Source organism: Leopardus geoffroyi, chromosome D1 (assembly GCF_018350155.1).
Source record: "Leopardus geoffroyi isolate Oge1 chromosome D1, O.geoffroyi_Oge1_pat1.0, whole genome shotgun sequence".
In the NCBI taxonomy this organism is placed as follows: domain Eukaryota; kingdom Metazoa; phylum Chordata; class Mammalia; order Carnivora; family Felidae; genus Leopardus; species Leopardus geoffroyi.
Genome location: NC_059329.1, coordinates 11,316,528 through 11,334,969, shown reverse-complemented (window position 1 = coordinate 11,334,969; position 18,442 = coordinate 11,316,528). Strand labels below are relative to the sequence as shown.

Here is an 18,442-nt window from a genome sequence, read left to right as displayed (position 1 = left end):
GCCACATCACAGGCAGGCGCAGGATTGTACAGAAACAGAAGTCTGGTTGGGTATAGAGAAGGGGTGGGGTGGGGTAGAAGGGAAGCTGTTCAGTCTCCATCAGAGGCCACTGGCCCTACAGAGAGGGACCAGGGAAGTAAGAGGTGGGGCAGAGAGAACCTTCAGGAGCCCTGGGGGAAGTGAGTGGATCTCCACATCTCCAGGCCCCCGAAAGTGCTTGGCACATGGCTTTATGCCTGACAAGCTCAACAGACTCCCAATCTTGTGTGACAACAAGAGGCAGGAGCAGCTGCCGTTCCTGATGGATACGTGCATATAGCTGTCCCGGGGTGTGCTCCAACTGGGAAGAGGGGCCGATGCCTTTGCAGAGGGCAGCGTCAGTGTGACACAGGGCCTCGGCGCCTCTGAGTTGGAAGATTTTTGCACTGGTGTCATGTCATGTCACCCTACATGGAGTTAGGCATTTTGGCTTCCCCAGAGACTCCAGGCTGGTGTGGTGGTGCTGGGGCAGGGGTGGGGGGACGGTGGGGACATCATCCACACTCCTCTGCTGGGGGCCGGCATCGCCAATGTGTCAGATAAGGTTGAGGGGGTAGAGGGGGACAGACCCTTCTCCAAAGTCCCTTCTGACCTGTTGTGGCTGACGTGCCCTCCTCCCTGATCTGGACATGGTACCACACTCATCCCAAGTGGCATAAACTAGTAGACTTCAAATCCCTTTGGGTAGCCCAGCAACTGGATGTCGTGGCACCTTGGGCAGAGTGCTTTGAGGTACTGATAAGCTTGATTCCACCGTGCAAAATAGGAACACTTTTGTTAGCAGGAGAGTCAGCTATATTATATGTGCATTATGTTCTAATCACAACCAAAACACAGGCTGTCAAGCTCGTCAATGCCTGATGCGTCTCAAGTCTGCCTCTCAGGCTCTCTGCTTCCTGCTCTCAGTGAGCAGCTCCTCAGCCTCCCCAAGCCCAAGACAGAAATGCTGTTCCCTCTACCCCTTCTCTCTCTGCTTGCCCCGGCCCCTCTCCCATCCCACATCTATCCATTGGATACCGATGCACAGGTCAGCCACTGATTCTGAACACTTCTCTTCTCATCCCTGCCACCTTCATTCAGACAACCACCCTCCCTTCTCCAAATGACAGCCATAGCCTGGCCTCCTCCCAGGCTTCCCTATGCTGCAGCAGCCGCTTTACTAAAACACCAGCCCCGTGGTCCTTCCTCTGCACCCAACCCCTCAGGGGCTCCCAGTCTTATGAGACAGAATCTGGCCCATGACTGGCCCCCCGGTTTCATTTGCCCCCGCTTCACACCCTACATTTTTAGCCAAACAGAACTGTTTGTTGTCTGGCACTGTGTTGTGTTCTCTCTAGCTGCAGGGTCTCCCAAACTCTGTGGCCTGGCTATTTCCTCCTTTGATCGCATCTCAGATGACACCTCCTTCAGGAAGTTCTCAGGCTCTCAGGGCAGGAATGCAGAAACTCCTCATCTCTTCCTCGGGTTCCTACAGCCTCCCAGCTGGTGTGCCGCCACCTGCTTGGCCACACACTTCCATCCTCTGAACAGCGGTTGGAACCTTCTTGCCGGAAGGCGCATCTGATCACGTGGTTCCCACTGCCCTTAGGCTCAAATGTAGCGTGACTTGGAAGGCCTTCTAGGATCTTGCTCTGGCACCCTCCCCAGTTCAGCTCACGGGCTTCAGCTGCCCCGAATGAATCTCTTCCAGCCCTCCGCCGGGTGTCTGCTGTCTCGCTCTGTCATTTGCTTATGCTGTTTCTTATGTCTAGACACTTCCCTGGGCTCCCAGCTCTTCACCTAATGACTTAGCGTTGTCTGTCAAAAGCCACTTCCTCTGGAAAGTCTTATTTCAATGCTTAAACTAGCTTTTGTGGTCCTCCTGCATTCCATTTCCTAGTGCCCACTGCTTATAGATTTAAGTGCTTGATTCATGGGCTGTTGTTTCTTTTAGAATGTGAGCTCGGTAAGGGCGCCCGGGTGGCTCAGTCGGTTAAGCTTCTGACTTCGGCTCAGGTCATGATCTCACGGTTCTTGAGTTCGAGCCCTGTGTCGGGCTTTGTACTGACAGCCCGGAGCCTGGAGCAAGGGCTTTAGATTCTGTGTCTCCCTTCCTCTCTCTGCTGCTCCCCAACTCATGCTCTGACTCTCTCTCTGTCTCTCTCTCTCAAAAACAAACATTAATTTTTTTTTAATTTAGAATGTGAGCTGGAGAACCATGTATATTTCGTTCCAGCCCATATTTCTAGCACCACATAGAACAATGCTCAATAAATATTTACAGAATCAAGAAGGAATGAATGTGTATTCCTGTTCCTGCCCCTAGAAGCTGGAACTCCTCACTAACTTGTCTCCAGGAGGTGGTGCATGGGATGTGCTTACTAAGTGTTTGTTGAATAAATAGATGAATGAATGATCAGCTCTTTTCAAGTTCATTTATTTTATTATACTTTCTTTAAAAAAATTATAATTGCTCATTTGTCTTGCCATCTGCAAGAACTTGCCAGCAGAAGAGTGGCAGCAGGCCCCAGTGTTTTAAGAAAATCGTTAAAATACAGAACTGAAAATCCCAAGGCTGGAGAATTCTACTAACTGCCAGTGGTTGGCTGTAGCTCCGGAGCTTTCCGTGGGAGGCAGCACGCTCTGGGAGGTCCTCCTGCTCACCCCCCGTGTCCGTTTTTCCTGGCCAGAGCCTGGCCACCCAGTGGCCCCGTTGCCCCGATGGATCCACTGAACCTGTCCTGGTACGATGATGATCTGGAGAGCCAGAACTGGAGCCGGCCCTTCAACGGGTCCGAAGGAAGGACCGGAAAGCCTCACTACAACTACTACGCCACACTTCTCACCTTGCTCATCTTCGTCATCGTCTTCGGCAACGTGCTGGTCTGCATGGCCGTGTCCCGTGAGAAGGCGCTGCAGACCACCACCAACTACCTGATCGTCAGCCTCGCCGTGGCCGACCTCCTGGTGGCCACGCTCGTCATGCCCTGGGTTGTCTACCTGGAGGTAGGTCTGCCCTCCCCTCTGCTGCAGGGGAGCCCGGAGTCCAGGCACTTCCCGACGAATTGCCTGGTGCCTTCTCAGCAGGCCTGGCCTCTCCTTCCACTCCGGGCTCAGTTTTTCCCCTTATGAAATAGGCTTAATGCCTCTTTCACAGTCCCAACTGCCAGTTGGAGAGTGCTTACTAAGGGTCGAGTCCTCTATCCCCGGCGTTTTCCCGTGTAGCCCTCAGGCCAGCCCTGCGAGGTCACCCCACGACTACCACCATCTCACAGGTGGTGAGCCAGGTGGTCAGAGATATTCGGTGACTTCTCCGGCATCATGCAGCTGGCAGGTTCCAGCTGGAACTCGGCTTGGCCCCAGGTTGGTTGGTTAGATCATGCTGCAAATGGGAGTGATGGAGGAAGATCCTCAAGGAAGGGAGATGTTCATGCGTCCAGACCCGAAGCTTCCCATTCTTTCTTCTCACTTCGAAAGTGGGGGCTGCTACTCCGTGTGCTCCTTACGCCTCCCCTCTTCCCAGTTCGGCCTAGCGCCAATGTCTGGGACCTCCAGGCAGGGTCCGCTGTGGGCTGGGCCACAGCCCCTTGGCTCGGGAAGGACCACATGGTCACCCAGGGCTCAGCCCAGGATGGGGCCCAGCTCTGCACTTCCGAATAGAGAGTGGGAGGCCCCTGCCGTGGTCCAGGCACCTCGCCAGGCATTTCGCAGACACAGACTCAGCAAACAGTCATGCTAATCCTGGGAGTTGATACTTTTCTTCTCAGTTTACAGAAGAGGAAACAGAAGCTTTGAGAAGCTGTCTGTCCTCAGATCGCACAGCAAGGGGAGTAACCGGGGAGCCACTTCCAACAGGCAGATGTGGGAGGGTCTAGGGGCTTGCGTCCTGGATCCTGCCCCTCTCTTGGCCTAGGATTCTGGGGTGGAGTCTGGGAACTGACCAGCCAGTCAGGAAAGAGCCAACACTAAGGTCACTTCGATCATTGGGCACTTACCTTCCCGTCCTGGGCAAGGTAGGGGGGATACACCTGTGCTATGGAGGCAAGTCCCTGGCTGGGAGGGTAGGGCTTCCACTTTTAAAGGAAAACGTGACATTTTGTAGGCTTGAGCCGAGGCGACACCCAGAAGAGGGAGCTGAGGTGGGGGAGAGGAGGCTGGCCCAGCGTGGCCCCTCTCCTGGTCTCCGCACCCGGGGGCTCCCTGGGCTTCCTCATCATGCTCACGGGATCACACACCCCTGGTTTTCTGTAGCACAGCCCCAACAGGCTGCGACGTCCAAAATGAATGTAAAGGAAAAACCCCGAAGGAAACAAGCAAAATAACATGAAATCTACAGGTGCCACAGGCCAGGGGTCCACTTCCTCCACGACTCACACGTCCGTGAGTCTGTCCAAGCACATCTTGTCTGAGGGCCTCTCCCTGAGGAACCCTTCTCAATCCTAAGGCCTCTTCCCTTCCTGCTCCCTCTCAAAGGAGGGTCCCAGGCCTCAGACCATCAGGGGAGAATGAGGGGCGAGTGGCAGAGCAAAGAACCTCTCTGTGCCTCACTTTCTTTATCCATATAAAGGAGATAATCGCAGTATCTATCTCGTGGCATTGCTTTAGAATCTAATGAGTTAGTTAATATATGCAAAGGGCTCAGAATGGTACCGCACACTGTAATGAGCAAGATGTAGAAATCAGCTGTGACAGTGGTGCTGAAGACGAACGTGACGGTGGTAGACATCCAGCACCTGTCCTCATAGCGAGGGCCCTCCCCATGCCCAGGCAGCAAGGCGCCCTCTACCCATAGTGAAGCCTGCTCTGCCCGCGGCTCCACGCAAGGCTTCTGGGCTTCCAGATCTGCAGCCTCTCCCCCGACACTCTAGGATGGAGCCACATCTGTACACAGGCTGTACTGGGGGTTTCTGAGAATCTGTAAGTCCTGTGAACAGATATTTTCAACATAACCAGTTCACCGTTATTTTAAGGGGGAAGCGCAGTGGTTTGGGGGGCAGGGTGGAGAACAGTATCATGGAGGGTAGTGCTCTAACGTTCTCATTATTTCCCTTTAAAACAAGAGCTGGACAGTGAGCTCGACTTACAGATTATTGTCCCAGCCATTTTTTGTCCTTAGCGACTGTCCCGAGGGGAGTCTCAGCCTATCCCAACATCCTGTCAGAGTGTTCTTGCAGCCCATATACTCTTTCCTTTCTAAGAGATGCTCTTGTTGTCCAGAATTTTCTACCCTGTTCCCTTCCCAGCAATACTAGTGCCTCTCATAGCCTGCCATGTCAGCACGTGTCTAGCGTGCTAGATTGGATTGGATGTGCTTTACTCTTTTTTTTTTTAATTTTTTTAAATGTTTATTTATTTTTGAGAGAGACAGAGAAAGAATGCGAGTGGGTTAGGGGCAGAGAAAGAGGGAGACACAGAAGCAGAAGCAGAAGCAGGCTCCAGGCTCTGAGCTGTCAGCACAGAGCTCCACATGGGGCTCGAACTCACGAGCTGTGAGATCATGACCTGAGCTGAAGTCGGACGCCCAACCGACTGAGCCACCCAGGCACCCCCCGTCAATGTACATGGCTGCCAAAAATTTCTCTCGAGTCTTTGAGTCAGCTGCCCCCAGGCCTGTGGAGGAAAGCCCTCCCTTCTGTGCTCCATACAGGCCTTTAGGGGTAGGGATTGAGAGCTCCCTAAAGGCAAGGACTATGCCAATACTGTTTACCACTGTACCCCAGAGTCTAGGACAGAGTCTGGCCCATAGTAAGTTGCTCATAAGTGTCTGTAGGAAAGATGAAGGCAGGGGAGAGGGAAGGAGGGAGAGGAAGAGGGCCCTGGTAGCTCAGACCTGGATCCCTAGGGACATAGAAACAGCTCTGAAGTACTCGTCGGAGGGGGGGGGGCGGGCCTCAAGGTGGAGGGTGGACCAGGTGGGTCTGGGACCCTCCTAGCAGTGCCCTACAGGTAGACTCTTATTTATACCCGGAGTTCCTCACCCCCCAATCCAGACCTGACCTGCCATCTTGGGGAGTCCTGTGCTGTGATGTGGGCTCACGTGAGCCTAGAGAAGGCAGCTTCCTTCCTGTCTTCTGGGACCAGCTGCTGTTTCTTCGCGTCCAACATCAGTGGCTATAGCTCCTGTCACCGAGCTTAGGTGCCAGCATTTGGTTTCACGCCTGAGAGCAGAAAAAAGGGGCAGCTCTGGGAATGAGCATGTTCCAATTAGCCTGACAACTGACAGTGCTATGACAGCAGGATGGGAACTGCCCTGCCCCAGGCCCTGGGAGGGGGGCTTTCCTGCTCCTTTTTCTCCTATTGGTAGAGGCCTAGGATGTGTCTCAGGGTCAGGGTCAGGGTGTTCCACACTTCCAAATTTGCCTGGGCCAGCTCGCTGCGTGAGTGTGTGTGCCTGTGCGTGTAAATGGGTGGTATGGATGTGCATGGGCGTACGGGAAAGTGAGTGTGTGTGCGTGTGTGTCTGTGTGTGTAAGGGGGAGAGGGGTGCAGGAGCGGGCCTCCTCAGTTCCATCATACAAGGATCTATGGGTACAGCCGCCCCTCCCCACCCCCTCCTGGTGTTTCCAGAGCTTGAGCCCAGGTTTTCTGTCCTGAATTCTCGAGGTGCGACAAAGAGCAGAACTGTCTTGTCTCAGAGCCATGGTCCTCACCGTTGTCCTTAACGGACACTCACTGGGCCCCGACGGGGCCACACACCATGCTGGTCCCGAAGTTGCTGCCTGGCTCCCCCAGAAACCTGGGATCAGGGCAGGATCAGAAGCTGAGCGGAATGGCCTTGGGCAAGTCACTGCCCATTTCTGAGGCTCAGTTTCTCCATTGGCAGAATGGGATGCCAGTAGATCACACAGATGTTTTACACACGAAGGCTCAAAGTTGAGGCACTAGGTGTAAATTGGTCATCATTCTTCCTGTCCAGTTTTTGGCACAAAATGGCCCTATGTGTCTAGCAGGGGAGGGGAGCAGGGACAAGTGCCTCAGACAGCCAGGGGCTCGGCTTCCCTTTGCTGCCCCACTTCTCTCCCGGGCCCCAACTGGAGACCCGCAAGACCCCCACAGCTGCCCTCTGGGCCTGTGGCCCAGTCTGCCCCAGGAGAGCCAAACTATGCGGCCTGAGCTCAACGTCCCTCTTCCGTCCCCCCTTATGGTGCTTTGTCCCCAGGTGGTGGGCGAGTGGAAATTCAGCAGGATTCACTGTGACATCTTTGTCACTCTGGACGTCATGATGTGCACAGCAAGCATCCTGAACCTATGTGCCATCAGCATCGACAGGTGAGCCCAGCCAAGGTGGGAGAGGGGACCCAAGCCATTGGCCTTTCGGGCTGAAGAGCCAGGCTGTGTGCCTGTGAGTCCATGTGTGTGCGCACATGTGTACGTGCACATGCATATAGGTGCACGTGGCTCTGGCTGGGAGAGTCCAGACCACCTCATAAGAGGCCATGATACAGATGGAGATGCTACCAAGGATACCCAGCAGAGACTGGTAAAGAGGAGAAAGTTCCCAATGTTGACGGCAGCCCTAGGTCTATCGCTTCCTACTTAGGTGACCTTGGGCAGAATGTGCACATTCTCAGAACCCTACCTTGTCTAGAAATCAAGGATGATGACCCCTGTCCAGGTGGGGCCACAGTGTCTGGTTGTGCATTTCCTGTCCAGCACAGGGCAGGCACATGGCCAAGGGGGTCGGGGTTGTGCTCACTTTGTTAAACTATACCCTTGGAGCCTTTCACTGATTTGCACACGCAGGCCACGCGGGCTCCCCTGGCTCGGCTCCCCTGGCAGGATTCTTGGAAGATGAAATGAGCTACTATATGGGAAGTGCTGGATCAAGGAGGCGAATGATTTCCACTGTTATTATTTTCTGCTGAATGGGGCTGAATTCTTTCTCCGAGGAGCCTGGCTACCAATCCGTCAACAAACGCTTCCACTTTCTGTGAGCACAGCATGGGTGCATTTTCAAAGGTGCAAAGACCCAGACCCTGGTCCCTCAAAAACCTTAAAATCCAAGTAGGGACACTGGAGTAATAGATATGGCCCAGGATTACATGGTAGCCGGTCAGTCACCAAAGTATCACCCACTACCCTTGCTGTCTGAGCTGGGGCAGGAGAAAGGAGTGATTTAGGGTAGACAGGCAGCCTTCAGGGAATTTCAGACAACTGGAACTCCCCAAGGTGTGGGGTGTCTCTGGTGTGTGCCTGCTGTGGAATGAGTTCCTGGGCCTGCACCCCAGACTCAGGGTCCCCTGCCCCGTGACCTTGCAGGTACACAGCCGTGGCCATGCCCATGCTCTACAACACCCGCTACAGCTCCAAGCGCCGAGTCACTGTCATGATCGCCATCGTCTGGGTTCTGTCCTTTACCATCTCCTGCCCACTGCTCTTCGGACTCAACAACACAGGTGAGTCCTGTCTCTGTCTGCCTGCGGTTCCGCTGCCCCCCTTCGCTGCACGGGACCCCGAGAGAGCTGAGCCCCTGGTGCAGACTTAGGGGGATGACCTGTTTGCCAGCCTAGGCTGAGACCAGGCTGGGTCTCCCCGGCCAAGCCTGACTCTCAGTTGTACCTGGATGGGCCAGAGAGGAACAGTAGCTTGAGGCATAATGGGGTTGCGTGAGGAGTGGGGGTAATGATTCAGGAGGATGTCTGGCCATTTTCAACTTTGTTTATTCAACCGAAACAGGCCAGACAGCCCCACCAACTGCATGTGTTTGCGTGTGTGTGTGCACGTGCATGTGCACACATGGGGGGTGACTACGGGGTCCCATCCCCACCCCACGGTGATGCTGTTTGTGGTAATGAGGCTGCAGTCCAAGCTGGCCCAGCTCTGCACAGACCTGAGTCCTCTGGAGCAGGAGAGGTAGAAATAATAGAAGCTAGCCCACTGCACCTGTCCTGTGTGTCTGACGTAGAGGAAATAGGTGTTGGCCTGCCTGCCTGCCGGCGTGGGCAGAGAGCTTTCTCTCATCAGGCAGGCTCCAGTGAGGCAGGTGCACCTCTGGAGACCCTTACAGGGCAGGACACCAAGAAGCCTTGCAAAGTACCTCTTGTAGGAATTCCAAGACGTGGGGAATAGGCTTATTCCCTGAGCATATGCTCAGATCAATCTGGAAAGGCCCTGAGATAGAAGTCAGACATCTTCTAGACCAGGAAGGGAACTTGGAAACACATCAGAACACAGGGTTGAGCAAATAGGACCAAGTCACCTTGTCCCTAAAATTGAAAGGTGGTAGACCGCCCCCATGTATACAGCAAGGGTTAAAATAAGGGTTTACTCTTTGACAATAATTTCCTTCTGTTATTTTTTTCCAAGCACACTGGCCCCACTCATGTGTTCATGGGCAATAAAACTAATAATGAAATAAGGAGGGAATGTTAATGAGAAAACTCAGAAGTAGTCCATGAGAGCTTAGCTTTTTGCTCACAGTTGTGATTTGAAATCTCTGGTTTACGGTGCACGTTCATTTACATCTAGCATTTCCGGGTGGCCTTAGACACCTAGGCGTACTCTCTGTGACCTCGCTGCTGGAGTCTGGCGGAGGAGGGAAAGGTCTCTTGTGGCGCTGTGGCCCCGTGGGATGCTGACGTCCCCTCTGGGCTCTCCTTCCCCCCGCCCCCAGACCAGAACGAGTGCATAATCGCCAACCCCGCGTTCGTGGTGTACTCCTCCATCGTCTCCTTCTACGTGCCCTTCATCGTCACCCTGCTGGTCTACATCAAGATCTACATCGTCCTCCGCAGGCGCCGCAAACGGGTCAACACGAAGCGCAGCAGCCGGGCTTTTAGGGCCAACCTGAAGGCCCCGCTCAAGGTCCCCAGATCCCCCACCCCCTCCAATGCCCACACCTCACCATTATCAAGGGAGCTTGCCCAGGCGCAGGTGGAGGCCCAGGGCAGTGCAGTGGGGCGGGGCTTAGGCTGGAGGGGGCTCCACGGACCTGGACCTGGGCAGGGCACAGTCTGAAGGCGTGGACCTCCGTGGGATGACCGAATCTCCAGGAGCCGGATGGAGTCAGGGCAGGTGGTGGACACCATCTGGGAGAAGTCTTTGCTTGGAGATCCTTGTCTGAATGCACCCTCTCCTCTCCTTCCTTTCCCATCACTTGTCCTTCCTTGCTGTGGCCCCTCTCTCTGCCTTTCCTCCCTCTGTGCTTCCCTCCCTCCCCTTTACCTTCCATGCTCCCTGTGCTCCCCTCTGTGTGCACCTCCTCCTTCCTCCCCGCTCTTTCCTCCTCCTCTCCTCCACCTTGCTTGCATTCCCTCCCCCTTATGTCTTGTGAATTCTCCCCTCTGCTCAGCCCTCCCTGTATGGGAAGACAGTATGTGGGCCTGGAAGGAACCAGGATCTTGGGGTTAGACACATCAGGTTCAAGGCCTGGCACTGCCACCTCTTTTGCTGAGTGACCTTGGGCAGGTTGCTTAACTTCTCTGAGCCTCGGTTTCCTCATCTGTTAAATGGGAATCATAATGCCAGCCTCTCAGCGTGGTCTTGAGGATTCAATGTGAGAGGGATATGAATATGTCTAGCATGTGCCAGACCCTTAACAGGTACCCCATTAAAGTCAGGGCCCATTTGTCCCTCGTCCTGCCTACCTTTTCCCCTCACAGGACCAACTCCTCCTCTGCCCTTCTCTGAGCCCCGGTGCCCAGCCTGACCACCCCACACTGGGTGTCTGTCCCCAGCCGCCTGCCCGTCATGACCAGTGTACTGGCTCACTCCACAGGGCACCTGCACTCACCCCGAGGATATGAAACTCTGCACCGTTATCATCAAGTCCAATGGGAGTTTCCCAGTGAACAGGAGGAGAGTGGTAAGTGCTCAGGTCAGGGACCCAGAGCCAGGTCCTTCCGCCCCTAGGGAAACCCAGCTGCCGTGATTCTCAGAAACCCCACCGGCAGTGCACATCCCAGGCTCCCCCACTTTGCCTCTGAGGCCAGACTCACCATGCACACCTCACAAGCAGGCATGCAGCAAGACGGCTCGATTCTGCAAGGCACAGATAGGCACCCCTAGCGCAAGAAAATGGTTGGGAGAGAGGACTTGGCCGTAATAACATAATTCAAATAAGAAGAGTGGCTGTTACCATTCACTGAACACCCACCGTGTTCCTACTGTCTCATCAAATCCTCACAGCGACCCTGAGAGGTAAGTCTTATTGAGCTTATTGATTGTAACTTTATGGAAGAGGAAACAGAGGCTCAGAGAGGGTAGGTAACTCACCCGAGGCGAAACAGTGAGATAGCGCATATTTGAGCCCAAACCCACATGACTCCGAAGTCCACGCCTCTGCTGCTCTTCCCTCTTGCATGTGCTTCCTTACTACAAGCAGGTTCTGGGGCTGGAGGCTGGGCGTGGAGGGGGTGAGTAGGGGAGCGAGCAGAGCAGCCTTGGGGCTGGTGGGGCAGTGCAGCCCGAAAGTAGAGCCTGGAGACGTGGAAGCACAGCAGACCCCAGGCTCTGCCCAGAGGAAGTAGCAGCAGGGTCCCAGCAGCAAGTGCCGCAGCCCCAGCTGGGCCAGGGAACCCACCCAGGGCCGCACACGAAGTTCAGGTCAGGTGTCCACAGGAAGCGGGGCCCCACTGTTCACTTGCACGGCAAGGGTAGGACTCCCTTTATGAGATGGGTGCCAGACGGGTACTCAGGACTGGGACGGGGGCAGCAGCTGAGTTATATCACCACCCACCCCCCCCCACCCCCCCCGCCGCCACTGGGTGCAGACAGAGCAAGGCTGTATTTGAGAAGTTCAAGCTGACACTCCACCGTCTGGGGAACCTGGGAGGCCGTGAGTGGATCCCCACCAAGGCCGCCAGGTCAGCTTGGCAGGAAGGATTGGGGGGAGCCCTGGGGTTAGCCCTTTGGCACGGGGATCAGTCTACAAGGAGAATGTGGTGGGGTGTCTCAGGTCTGCCTGGCGGCCCCTCGATTCAGCCCAGCAGGAAGAACAGGGGTACCCTCTATGCAGTTAGAACATAAGCTCCTGCAGGCAGGCACTGAATGCCAAACCAGTAATGTATTCCCAGCAGCCAGCTCGGTGCCTGGCGCTCACTGGTACTCAGTAAGTGTTGCTCAGTCAATAAGAGAGAAATGCTGGGGGTAATAAGCCCTCACAGATGGTTGTGGGGTTATTGAGGCTGCATAAGTATTGCTCGGGGCCGAGTGCTGGGGATGACCCTGCAGGCAGGGACTGCCCTGGGGCCCAGACTGTCCCGACCTCCCCGTGTTCGGCAGAGTGACCCTGTGGTGTTTGCAGGAGTCTAAAGGAGGAGAGGGCAGGGCCGGGTGGGGCCAGGTGAGGCTGCGTGGCTAATGCCTGTGAACTGGCCTGGCTTTACCCAGAGTTCTCTGCCCCTGTGCAGGAGGCTGCCCGCCGAGCCCAGGAACTAGAGATGGAGATGCTGTCCAGCACCAGCCCCCCCGAGAGGACCCGGTACAGCCCCATACCGCCCAGCCACCACCAGCTGACCCTCCCCGACCCATCCCACCACGGCCTCCACAGCACGGCCGACAGCCCCGCCAAACCAGAGAAGAACGGGCATGCCAAAGACCACCCCAAGATTGCCAAGATCTTTGAGATCCAGTCCATGCCCAATGGCAAAACCCGGACCTCTCTCAAGACCATGAGCCGCAGGAAGCTCTCCCAGCAGAAGGAGAAGAAAGCCACCCAGATGCTCGCCATTGTTCTCGGTGAGTCAGGCTGGCCGATGGCCGCAGCCCGGCTCTGTCCAGCCATCACCGAGGAAAGGACCCATCACCATCACCATGCGTCCGCCCAACAGGATGGGTCCTGTTACCTGCCATCCCCTTCCTAACCATGGCTGGCGGGCCAGGGGACCAGCACTTTCTCAGTGCAGGCCACTCCCACTGATGTACCCCATTAGGTAGATTCTATAATTATGCTCCTTTTACACATGGGGAAACTGAGGTCTGGAGTGGGTATATAACATGCCCAAGGAAGACCTATGATTGAAACTCAGGGAGTCTGACTTCAGAGTCCGTGAGCTTGGCCAGTCAACCATGGTGACCTCCAGAGCATCATGGTCCTGGGCCAGTCACCATCTCTCTCTGGAGTCCCCTCAGCAGGAGATTGCTTCTCGGGGCTGTTGTGGTGGTCAGATGGTACACAAAGGTGAAAGCAGGGATGTGTACACAAAGGTGATACACAGGGATGTGTTATCAGTATGGTTTGGGTAATGTTGCTATTGTTGAGGAACTGGAAATTCAGTTCACTTCAGCTCAACCAAGACCCTGTGGGACCAGAGCTGTGAACAAGGAAAGGGGGCTGGAGGGGGGAGCCATCTGAATGAGGGCATGGCTCTGTCAGCCAGGCAAGGCTTTCAAATAAAAGTTTCCTAGAAAACCCCAGATGGCGAGTCAAAACACAAGACTGGACGTGATGTGATGTGGCTGGTTGGGAACAGGAGGGGCCAATGTGACTGTGCCTTCCCTGCAGCACCCAGGCTATCACGGGGCACCCTTCCAGACCCACCATCCCCTCTGACCTCCGGCCAGTCCTGTTGTGTGAGCGGGCCCAGAGTTACTACCCTGCTTTTATGAACGCACGCACAGGGTCACCGCAGGTTAAGGGACAGAGCCTTGATCATGCAGCTGGGGGTGACAGAGGAGGGTTGTAGCTGTGCCCTCTGCTCTGGTCCATGGGGTCTCTCTTCAGTCCTGGGGACTCCCGGGGTGCTTGTGGGGCATTCTGGGCTCATGATGCCACCATGCCGAGAGTCCCGCCAGAGCACGAGGTTCTGAGTCAGATGGACAAAGCAGGCGGGAGGGAGGTTGGTCTAGGTCAGAGCATCCCAAAGCAGCAGTTAGGAAGAGGTACCCCCCAAGGGCTGGGGAAGGCATAGGGAGAGCCTGGCCACTGGTGGGACAGACCTCAAATAGACTGGAACTCAGTGGGTCTTGGCTTCATCCCTCATGAACGGGGTGGCCTTGTGTACATCACAGGGCCTGTGGGAGCCTCGGTTTCCCATCCACCTCACACGGATGCCAGGAGCCTAAGTGAGATGGGTATCTAGCTCTCCCTTTTGTCCCTCGGGCCCAAACGGTGCATCCCCAACCTGCAGTGACCAAATGTTCCACTTCCGGCCGCTGAGGAAGATGTGTTTCTCAGAGACGACCAGAAAGTAGAGTACATATCTCCGTCTCTACTGACTTGTGTCAGAATGTTAACCTTGTGGATTTGTCTTCAAGCCCACTATCCTTCCCTGTGGGGTAGGTGTTATTATACCCATTTGACAGGTGAGGAAATTGAGGCCGAGGGAAGGAAAGTGGCCTTCATTGCAAACAGGTGTCAGAGACGGCCCTAGAATCTGAGGCTGGATTCTGAGGCTCCTCCTGCCTCCCCTGCCTCCCCTGCCTCCCCTGCCTCCCCTGCCCCCTCCTCCTGCCTCCCCTGCAGGGCTCCTGGGCTGGGGTCTGTCTTCGTGCGGGCCTTCCCAGCCCAGCCTCTCCCTGCCTGACTGCCACCCTCTCCCCCAGGCGTGTTCATCATCTGCTGGCTGCCCTTCTTCATCACCCACATCCTGAATATACACTGTGATTGCAACATCCCGCCCGTCCTGTACAGCGCCTTCACGTGGCTGGGCTATGTCAACAGTGCCGTGAACCCCATCATCTACACGACCTTCAACATTGAGTTCCGCAAGGCCTTCATGAAGATCCTGCATTGCTGACCCGCTTCCCGCCTCCCTGCCCAGGCCAGCCGGGTCTCCGTTCCTGGGAGCCGTGGATGGGGGTGCTGCAGGGCGGACTCGGCCTTCTCTTTGTCCCCGGCAGGCTCTAGCTTGACTCCACGCCCCTCAGAGCTCGCACACCCTCACTCCGCCAGGGTAGTGCTGGGGAGCCAGGCACGGTGCCAGCCCAAGGGCTGGACCCCTGGCTCAGGGGCGGCTCACAGAGCACCCCCTCCCACCTCTAGGCCCTCTCCCCTTGGCACCAAAGACACAGCCACCTTCTCTGACCTTTCTCTGGGCTTCTGGGGTCACCAGGAACAGGGGCAGGGCTCAGAGGCCGTGCTTTCTGTGGGGTTTGGCCTGGTTTTCGTAGGCCTGTGCTGGAGAGGACAGTGTGGAGGGATGGACGGTTCCCACCCCCACAAGGCCCATGCCTGGGAAGCCAGAGCTCTTGCCAAGGCCCCAGGAAACTCAGTCCTGGGAGACCCATGTAAATACCAGACCACAGGGTGAGCCCCAGAGAAGCCCAAGCCAAAAATCTTCATTCACTCCCTTTCCTGCCCGATGGGAGCCTCTGTTTCCACAGCAGTGGCTCCCACCCCACCCCACCCCACTGTGCCTCCAGCAACCCATGTGATTTCCACACCTGCTAAGGGCAGGAACCCTGGGCTTGAAAGGCCCCAGGAAGGTCTGCAGGGAGCGGAACATCCCCCAAGCCCACGCTGCTGCCTCCTAACTGACTCGGTGCGTCCCTTCTCTAGCAACTGTTGGGCCAACCTGTGAGAGGGCAGGGAAGGTGGGCTTGTGGCCGCATCCGGGGTCCGGGGTGGATGTTGGTTCTCTGGGGGACTGCCTCCTGCCACACTCTGCCGCAAAACCACTCTCCTTTGCCTTTTGCCTCTCCTCTCTCCTGCCCCCTTCCCCTTCCACTTTCTCCACCTTAGAGGAGCCCATGGTGAGGGGGCTGCTGAATACCACTTAGCCTGGGCTGGCCCTGCCCTGAGGGAGGAGGGAGGTTGCAGTTTGTGGGCGGGGCCCTGGGTCCCAGACTCTGTAACATCACTACACATGCTCCAAACTAATAAAACTTTGACAAGAGTCATATGCGAGGCCCCTCGGGTGGAAGGGAACCGGTGCCGAACTTTGTCCTCCGCAGCAGGTGTCTGTGCTGGGATCAGAGTTGGGGGAGCCTTCTGCAGCCCCCTCCCACAAAGGGATGACCCTGGCCACAGCCACCAGGGTGGATGCCGGTTGGGGGGGGGGTGCGGGGGGGAAAGGAGGTGCTCCAGGAGGACCGGGGAGAGGATATGTGCGCCTGTGTTTTCCCCTTCCCCGTCTCTTGAGCCCAGGAGACCTGAACGCTCTCAGCTCTGCTACTGGCTGGCCCTGAGCCTCAACTGTCAACCAAGATGGGACGGGAGAAAGTTCCCAGTGGGAATCCCAGAGCACACCCAGGGCTCCCCTGATCCCTCTTGTAGGAAGCCAGGCTGTCCCCACTTCCCACCTCCTCCTCTCCAGGTCCTGGCACCTCTGAAGGACCTCAGCTCTTATGACCCACCACGCAGAGAAGGCTCCATGGAAAAGGTGCCCTTTGAGCTGCCGGCTGTGTCCGTGTCTGTGTCAGCCCCTTGCCCTGACTTCTGGCTCACATCAGGACTCCCTTCCTCTGCAGCAGGTTGGGGAGGCAGGGAGGGCCTGTGTGACATGACCTAGGTGGTCCCCCTCCTCTTGGCCTCCAGATCAGTCACAGCTCCAAGCTCTCTGGGGCCACAAATTGGCATTGCCCTGAAAACAGAAATTTGGCTTTAAGAAATGAAATATAAATCAACCTGGCAAAGGAGGAATATTCTTACTACCTTGAGAATAACAGCGATGATGACAAACAAGGTGCCGGCTCCCACGGGCTCAGGCTCCGGGGAGCTGTCAGGGCATAATTTGCATGCTAAATACAATATTTTTAGCACCAAACTTTGGAGCACTTAACTTGCCCTGAACATTTAATTATGGACTTTGATCTTTTCCCTGAACCTGCTAAGCCCCAGGGGAGGCTCCTGTACCCGGGAGCACCCAGGTCCCAGAAGCTGGGCAAAATGGGCCCCTAGTCCAGCTCAGAGGGTGTCAGTAACCCAGTGACCACCTCCTGGGGAAGGCGTCGGACCCTCAGTGGGGTTAGAGACCCTAGAGACTTCTCTGCTGCCGATGCACACACAGGTATGCACACAGACACAGTGCACACTCAGCCTATGAAAGATCTTGCCCTGGACGGAAGCTTCAAATCTCATTGCATCATTAGAAACTATAAGGTCACACAGGTTTCTCAGCTGTGGGAATTGGAAGAGATGACAGAGGAGAGAGTAAAAGAGGGTGGAAGGAGGGAGACAGGGAAGGAAGGAAGGAAGGAAGGCAGGGAGGGATGGAGGGAGGAAGGAAGGAAAGAAAGGAAGGAGGGAGGGAGGGGAGCAGAAGGGAAGGAAGGAAGGAAGGAAGGAAGGAAGGAAGGAAGGGAGGGAGGAAGGGAGGAAGAGGGGACAGCAGATAGCTAGAGAGGGAGGGGAGTCAGGCTCCCAGCAGTCTGGAAAGGGCGCTGATGGGAGGAGAGGGCAAGAGGGCAGGCAGGGGCGGGAGGCGGGGCAGAGGAAAGTTGCCCACAGTTGTCATGAAGCTTCAAGTCTTTCTTCCAGACAGCAGATTGACAGCTGGAGTGGGCAGGGGGAGGGCCGGCTCCGCCCCCTCCCCCCTCAACTCTTCAGGGACAGAGGAATGGGCGTGGGGACCCGAGAGAACTCTGAGGTGCAAGGGGGCGGCCCAGGCTCTGCTTCTCTCCCAGGAGGCCCTGTCTACTGCTGCAGTGCTCTGATTTCTCTCCTCCGCCTTCCCTGGGCTTCTGTCTCTATGACTGTCTTTCTCCGAAGCATGACTTTCAACCAAGGGGTCATTTATCTGCCTTTACAGCAGGTGGAGTCTGACCTCCCCCCTACCCCCAACACCCAGCACCGGGTCAGGCACAGCCGGGCACTTTGCGTGTATGTTCCCTCAGATGTCCCCGTGTGACTGCAAGTTTTCAAAGTTTCGGGCCCTCTCCCCTCCTCTTCCCCTAGTGGGTTCCGGAGGAGTCCCAGGTGGCCCCTGGCTGGGGAGATGGAAACTGGGAAGGGCCAGTAGTGCAAGAGAAACTGCATTTCATCCATCCATCCATCCATCCACCCAGCCAGTGACTTCCTCCGTGGATCTTTCTCGAGCAACCATTGTGCTCCAGGCCCTGAGCAAGGTGCTAGGTGTGCAACAGGAAAAAGGTGGATGTGACCCCTGTTCTTGCAGAGTCTGTGGCCCACAATCACGCAACAGCTGTTAAAGCTGTGTGTCACCCATGACAGAGGCCTGGCTGGGTGTGGAGGCACAGGTCCCATAGATGACAATGATGTGGGGTGCAGCAGCCCTGGTGAGAGTAGGAGGGCTGAGGGCATAGAGCACTGCCTGAATGGTGGGGCAAGAGGCCCTCGAAAGAAGTGACCGTCTGTCCTGCTTCCCTGGTAGGCTCAGAACACGGGCAGTCAGTCATCTGCAATCAGGGACACTGACGACCAGCCTGCCTTGGGGGCAGTGTGTCCACCTGCCCGGGATCCCTTCCCTGGCCTAGCCCTGTGCCCCACTGCCTCCCTGCCCTCCTGGGCCCCAGGACCCAGGCTATGTTTGTGGCCATTAACCCCCATCCTATGCAGGGGCCATGTGGGCTTTGCCCCACGTGC

The 18,442-nt window shown here is 56.1% G+C and overlaps 1 protein-coding gene across 2 annotated transcripts in view; it reads left to right on the top strand.

Annotated features, from left to right (window-relative positions):
- The window catches only part of DRD2 (dopamine receptor D2), a 64,762-nt gene extending 48,962 nt beyond the window's left edge, over positions 1–15,800 (top strand). Inside the window, exons 2-8 of one of the 2 annotated variants that reach the window (XM_045482843.1) lie at positions 2,709–3,024; positions 7,178–7,287; positions 8,278–8,414; positions 9,632–9,822; positions 10,736–10,822; positions 12,369–12,696; positions 14,503–15,800. In XM_045482843.1, the coding sequence (XP_045338799.1) occupies positions 2,740–3,024; positions 7,178–7,287; positions 8,278–8,414; positions 9,632–9,822; positions 10,736–10,822; positions 12,369–12,696; positions 14,503–14,696 (1,332 nt within the window). In that variant the 5' untranslated portion in view covers positions 2,709–2,739 and the 3' untranslated portion in view covers positions 14,697–15,800. The remainder of the gene's footprint in view (positions 1–2,708; positions 3,025–7,177; positions 7,288–8,277; positions 8,415–9,631; positions 9,823–10,735; positions 10,823–12,368; positions 12,697–14,502) is intronic. The other variant, XM_045482844.1, reaches the window with a different exon arrangement.
- The last annotated feature ends 2,642 nt before the right edge of the window (positions 15,801–18,442 follow it).